At 32.4% G+C, this 6,954-nt stretch overlaps 1 protein-coding gene across 1 annotated transcript; it reads left to right on the top strand.

Moving 5' to 3' along the window:
• The first annotated feature begins 843 nt into the window (after positions 1-843).
• Positions 844-4,638, top strand: TBL42 (TRICHOME BIREFRINGENCE-LIKE 42). The gene is made up of 5 exons (XM_090307102.1): positions 844-1,210; positions 1,826-1,997; positions 3,076-3,251; positions 3,656-3,814; positions 4,315-4,638. Exons 1-5 carry the CDS (start codon positions 909-911, stop codon positions 4,610-4,612), a joined length of 1,107 nt encoding a protein of 368 aa, XP_090163228.1. The 5' UTR covers positions 844-908; the 3' UTR covers positions 4,613-4,638.
• Positions 4,639-6,954: the final 2,316 nt, after the last annotated feature.

Here is a 6,954-nt window from a genome sequence, read left to right as displayed (position 1 = left end):
TTCTTGTGGAGTTCTCGGTAATAGGTGTGCGTGTAGATCGATAAATTACGGAAAAAAGTGAGATGAATAATATTGATGAGCAGGTTGGGTGACATTGCCCCCAATCAGTAGCTTGCATTATCTTGTGATGCCGCTTGGGATGCTGTGAAGTGTAAAAGTGGTATTGGGTGGGTGCTCCGTGATAATAAAGGTGTGATCGTGGTCGTGGGGGGAAGCCTATTCGAGGTGTGTTCCACATGTTGTTTGTGGAGGTTTGGGCAATTGCTATTGGGGTAGCCGCAATGAGTTCGATGGTGCAATTGCATTTGATGGGTGAAATCAAACAACGTGATAGTGATATGATTGTTGACAGGTGAGAAGAGGTATTATCCATGGTGAAATCGATGGACAGAAGGTATTCTATCCTTGATAATGCAACGAGTAATTCAGTTTAGAAATATTGGATGCACATAGAACTTGGTACTTAGTGATATAGTGCGTTGGATTGCAGAAGAAACAGATTCTCATTGTTGATGGAACGATTTTCCTAATTAGATTTGTTGTTTGGTTGAGGTTGATTTAGCTTTATTATCTGAACTCTTTTTCGATGTTATCTTCTTTAGAAAAAAAAATAAGTTGACCAAAAAAGTATTTATATCTTATAATTTAACCAACTTTTGCAAATTTTGCAAATTCTGAAGTAATCAGAAACTTAATTAGATATAAATTGAAATTTAAAAAAATTGAACTAAATAAACACACACTCCAAAGAGTGTGACTTGTAATTTAATATTTATTTTTAAAAGTGGAAGTTTATGCAGCTTTAATGTATATTCTCTTTCTAATCCCCAATTTTCCCGCTTCTTCAAACTTCAACGGTTCAACCCCCCGCTCTCTCTCTGCTTTTTCACTTTTCAGCTCCTCCTCCCATGGCCTATGCCGTCGGCAAGCTCAACGGCGGCGTAATGTTTATCATTTTTCTGCTAATTTTTCTCTGCCTTGGCGTCGTCAAGGGAGACAGTATTTCCGGGCGGCAGAAGCCTAAGCAGTGGAATAATAATAATGGGTGTGATTTTTACGAAGGGAGCTGGGTTTACGACTTGTCGTACCCACTTTACGACTCGTCGAACTGTCCCTTCATCGGTGACGGTTTTAACTGCCGGAAGAATGGCCGCCCGGACTCCGACTACCTTAAGTTCCGGTGGCAGCCCCGTCGCTGTGACCTCCCCAGGTACCCCTTTCTCCGGCATCAAGTACGATAACTTTTTTTCTCTGGGTTTTGAATTTTGTCGTTTTTCTTTTTTGTTTTGAATTACTTTGATGTTGTTTTTGTTTATAGTATTTCGAAAATTTAGAATAAATTTTAGGTTTAAAATAAATAACCTATATATGAAACTTGTTTAATTTTAATCTCTTTACTTTAATTTCTATAATTTAATTTTAGTTCCCTAAGGTTATTTTCTTTTAAATTTGATTAAATAATAACAATATTTTTCTGTGTTGTTTGAAAGAACATAGTTGGATGCATATTCTTTTATCAATTAAATTTTTAGGGCTCCGTGCATCAATCATTATCATCTATTTTATCAATTCAATATTTAAAAAAGTTTACATACATGTGTATTAATTGATTTTCAAATGTAATTAACAAATTAAAAACTTAATTTGAAACAATTATATATTTTGTATAATATTTTTTAAACTAAATCGTGTGTATTAGAAATTTAGAGTTCCACTTGATAATAGGGACAGAAACAAAACATTTAGTGTAAGTTGAAAATGTAAAGGAAAAAAAAGTTTGTAATGGGTTATTATCTCATCCATGCACTTTTTAATTGATGAATAGATTCAACGGTGGAGATTTGCTAGAGAGATACAGAAGGAAGAAGATAATGTTAGTGGGAGACTCATTGAGTAATAACATGTGGCAGTCATTAACATGCATGCTACACAGTGCTGTCCCAAATTCCAATTATACCCTCATCACTAAGCATTCTCTCTCAACATTTTTATTTACGGTAAGTACATTTATATAGGAGAAAAACATTTATGTAGGAAAAAATTAGGTAAATTTAACACACATCATTTTTTTATTTTTATATTTTAAAAAAGATTAAAAAGATATCTTTTTTAGATAGAAAAAAGCATATAACATAGCCTGCCTTTTTATTTTATTTTATTTTATTATTCTCTAAACTTTGTATTAAAAAATTATATAATATTTTGTTTATAAGCTCACAATTATTTTAATAATAAAATATGATAGATTTGACCACATTGTATTATATCAACTTCATAGATCTTTCAAAGTATCATTTGACTTGAGTCTTTATATTTTATTTATATACGTATATAGGCACATGTTTATTAAATAAGCTTTATCAATTTAACATTTGGGACCAAAATAATATTAAAGTCTAACAATATTTCTTACAATTACAACAAATTATTTATTAAGATTAGTGGAGACGACCCATATATATAAGGTGGTTAGATTTATAAATATTAAAAACTTATATTATTTTATGATATAAAATTCCACGTGAGTTTAGTGTAAATATGAATAAACAAAAATAAAAACTTGTTTATTTAGAAAAAAAAAATACATCTGTTCAATAACAAGTTTAGTCTCTAACTTTTAAATTTGTGTTTAACTAGCCCATGCGAAATTTAAATATTATATATATAGATCTTTGAAATTTTAATTCTGTGTCCTAATAGACTATTGTTCAATTCAATATTATTTAAAGTTCATAATCTCATTAGATATAGAATTGTAAAAATCAAAGTCTTATTAGATACAAAATTCAAAAAGGTATAGGAAATTTAAAAAATGTCGAATAAATCTAAGACAAGTCAAACACAAAATTGAAAGTTTATTTTTAAAGTTCAGGAACGTACTAACTAAATTTTTTTTGAGAGTTTAAAAACACAATTATACCATTTTTTTTTTTATCTCCATAACCTTATTAAACATAAATTTAAACACATTTAAGACTTAAATTCTTAACTAAAAATAATAATATACACAAAATTTGAAAATGAATGTTTTTTTTGTTTTTGTTTTTGTAACTAATGGGATATGTGTATGTGTAGGAATATGGGACATCAATCATGTATTTGAAAAATGGGTTTATAGTGGATTTAGTTGAGGAGAGAATAGGCAAAGTGCTAAAATTGGACTCCATTACTAGAGGAGATCAATGGAAAAACGTTGACTTGTTGATTTTCAACACTTATCATTGGTGGACTCACACCGGCCATTTTAAAACGTAAGTAAACTCCAGTACCCCTCCCATTCATTCCCATTTTGCAATTTTTTAACTTTTGAGGGACTTCCCAACAAAAATAAGGTGATTTTTTTTAATTGTTTTATTTGGTTTCATGAAATCCTTTTTTGTCTTTTTAAGTTATCATGTTTTATTTGATTTTTGATAATTACACTTTGAGATTTGTTCATAACTAGACTTTTAAGAAATTACTATTTTAGTTATTATTCCTATTTGATTTTATTTTTCTTAAAAAAAAAAAAAATTTATAAACTAAAATGTCAGTTTAGATAAAGTTTAAGAACCAAAATCAAGAACAACTTAGATTTAAACTAACATCAACCCATTTATTTCTAAATTTGTATGAGTTTATTTAGAACAAAATAAGATTTGATTTCTTTGTCTAGATGGGATTTTTTTCAAGTAGGAAGCAAAGTGATGAAAGAAATGGATAGAATGGAAGCCTTCAAGATTGCTTTGACAACTTGGGGCAAATGGCTTGACTCCAATATTGACCCTTCAAGCACCACTGTTTTCTTTCAAGGTGTTTCTGCAGTTCATATTGAGTAAGTTTATGTGTATAATCATCTGACACATATAATATGGGAAAAAAACAAAATCATCATCTCAGTTATATGTTTGTGTCTACATTCTATACACTTAAAAATTGTTTATATTACTAGTTTTAAAATGGTATGACAACAAAAATTAAGTCTATTTAATATTGATTTATTACCTTCTAAAATACAAGGATTAAAATTGAACAAACCGTAAAGTATAAGAACCAAAATAGTATTTTACACTAAAACTTTATCTAGAATCAAATACTATACCTCTTCAACTTTAAATTAAAATTTCAATATTTCACGTGTAGTACACACGTATTCAATATAAGTATACATATAAGCATACATAGGTACAAAACATATAATATATTAAATGAAACACAATTGAAAGTCTTAATCTCAATGTTTTTGTGGGAAAAGAATATCAAAATTTGAACTTGTTATAACCACAATGAAAAAACCACTTAAAAAGTTGCTTTTTCATTTTGGTTTATTTTTAGTGGGAAGGATTGGGGAGAAGCATCAACAAAGAATTGCCAAGGAGAGAAGCAGGCAATAAAGGGGTCAAGGTATCCAGGGCCAAGCCTTGAAGGAGAAGGCATAGTGAAGAGGGTCCTAAACGACGTCGTAACGCCAGTGTATTTACTTGATATCACATTGCTGACTCAGCTAAGAAAAGATGGACATCCTTCCAATTACACTGCCAATTCTACCCCTCTTGATTGTAGCCATTGGTGCCTTCCTGGTGTTCCCGATACTTGGAATCTTATCCTTTTTGCTACTTTATTTCAAAACTGACCTCTTTTTCCTTTTTGAAAATTGACCCTTCACTATTATTATCATTGTTGCTTCTATTGAGATGTTGGTTTTGTTTGGAATTCTGATAAGTGGATTGTTTTGTTCTACTTTTGTGGAGTTTGTTTACATGTTTGAAGGTGTTTGAATGCTCTATGGAATTGTAAGTAAATAAATAAACAAGAAAAACTAGTTTAATACTCAACTTACTTATGTATTATTAAAATTATCATTATTAAATATAGATTTTAAAATTTTATAACATTTTTTTTAATAAGAGAACTAGTTTGATATTACATATGTTGTGTAAAATTTAAAAAGAGAATTTAATTATAAGATTTTAATAATTTTAATTTATGAATAAAAGGAGGATGAGAAAGTTGAAAGAATATTGAAGGTCTAATTTAGCTAATTTAGATTTCTAATACTAATTTGATTTTAAATCAAATATTTTGGATTGGTTAATGTGATAGGGAAAAATCTTTTGAATTGATTGATATGGTGTAGGGGTGTTCAAAACATCCGACAACCCGACAACCCGATCAACCCAAGCCATCCCGTATGATTTAGGTTGGTTATAAATTTATTGGATTTATTTTAAAATGAAATAAATAATTCATATATTTAATAACAACTTTATTGAATCAAAACTTCAATAATAACCACGAGTTTTAGGGCATAAAACCCAACAGAAGCAAATCGAGAGTTTTTGGCAAAGAAGACAGGAGAAGGACATAAAACCCAATGCATCATTCTTTTGGATGTATTCCTTCAAAAGTGACTTTAATGATGATGATGCATTGGAACTCGACGCATGATGGGGACGGTTATGGGCATGTTGATGACCTTGATTGTATTGATGGAATCTGGGAGGGTTTCCTTTATACGCCCGTCATGCTTTGCTGCTTAAGTTATTGCTAATGGTTTTCTTCCTAAGAGAAGTTGGGGTGATTCCTCCAACCCGGATTATATGTTTTGTTGAACAGGTTGTTATGAATCGAATAAATAGCCTAAGGGTTTTGCGGGGATACCTCATAAGAGTGAGGTTTCTTGCATTGCATACAACTCACAGTAGCAACTTGATTTAGTGCATTAAGTTTAGTAGAGTTGGTGCTTAACACACCTTGATTCATAGCCATAGATTTTAGGAGGGACGTAACTTGAGCCATCTGGGCGACCAATGTGGTCACTGCATCAAACTCTATCAACGCACCATCCATTTTGTGTTTATCATAACTCTGATTACCATACCCATTATTGACCCATTCATTAGTATTTCTTGAGATCTTGTCTAGAATGGCCTTAGATTCTGTGTAAATCCTTTCCATGAACCCACCCGAGGCTGATGTGTCGGCTACTAACTGCGAGGCTCCACTTACTCCATTATAGAAAATCTCCATTTGGACGTAGTTAGGTAAGCCGTTATGTGGGCAATTATGGATTAGGCGCTTAAACTTGGCCAGGCATCACTTAAGGTCTCGAAATCATGAATCTCTCAACCAGCTGGTTCGATGAAACAATCTCATTTGGTTCTAAGGAATAGACTCGTTGCTTGGCCTCGTCTTTAAGGATATAATATAAACCCCGAACCCTATTTTCCTATTTAAGTATGTTAAGTAAGATTAAATGTAAATTAATATCATGATGTAGGGAAGAAGCTTGAGAATGAATGGAAAGGAGGAAAATGTTCTAAGTGTTGAGATTGTAGCTCTCGGGTAGCAAGGTATTGATGACACTTAGTAAGGAAAAATTTGGCTAAGTGTGGAAGCTAGTTGTGCTCGTAAGTTGGAAGCCATGCGATGAAGGCCATAAAGCATTGAAGGGTGTTTCCTTGTATGCGTTTGGCATGTTTCATAGATGTTAGACGAGCGCATGATGAGTGTGAGGCAAGGAGTAGGCGACTAAGTGCTGGCCAAGAATATGCTATGCGTTGAGCAAAGGTATGCGAGGGCAAAGCTCATCTTGAGGTTAGATGGACACTTGATGAGCGTGAGGCTAAGTGTTGGCATTAGGCATTGACTACGCGATGGTGGTAGAGGTAAGGGCGCACATGATGGAAGGAAGTTGGCCATAAATGACAAGGTGAGGCTATGTGCTAGCCAAATATTGCATTGTGGTTAGTGGGTAAGGACGTGCGTGCATGGGCAAGGGTTCCATTGGCGATGTAGCTTGTGCGTGAAATAGTGTGCGATGGTTAGGCAAGGATGTGCATAAAGCAGGGCCATGCGATGATTTTGAGTCTAGATGATGAGCACAAGATGCGCCAAAACATGTGCTACTTGTTAGGTTTTATGTCCTAAAACTCGCAGTTTGTAAAATGATAAACATTTTCTATTATCAATATA

The sequence above is a fragment of the Benincasa hispida genome, chromosome 1, assembly GCF_027475165.1.
Source record: "Benincasa hispida cultivar pf3 chromosome 1, pf3_genome.v1.1, whole genome shotgun sequence".
Classification (NCBI taxonomy): Eukaryota; Viridiplantae; Streptophyta; class Magnoliopsida; order Cucurbitales; family Cucurbitaceae; genus Benincasa; species Benincasa hispida.
Note: the sequence above shows the minus strand (reverse complement) of the source record. Positions and strands in the feature narration are given on the sequence as shown.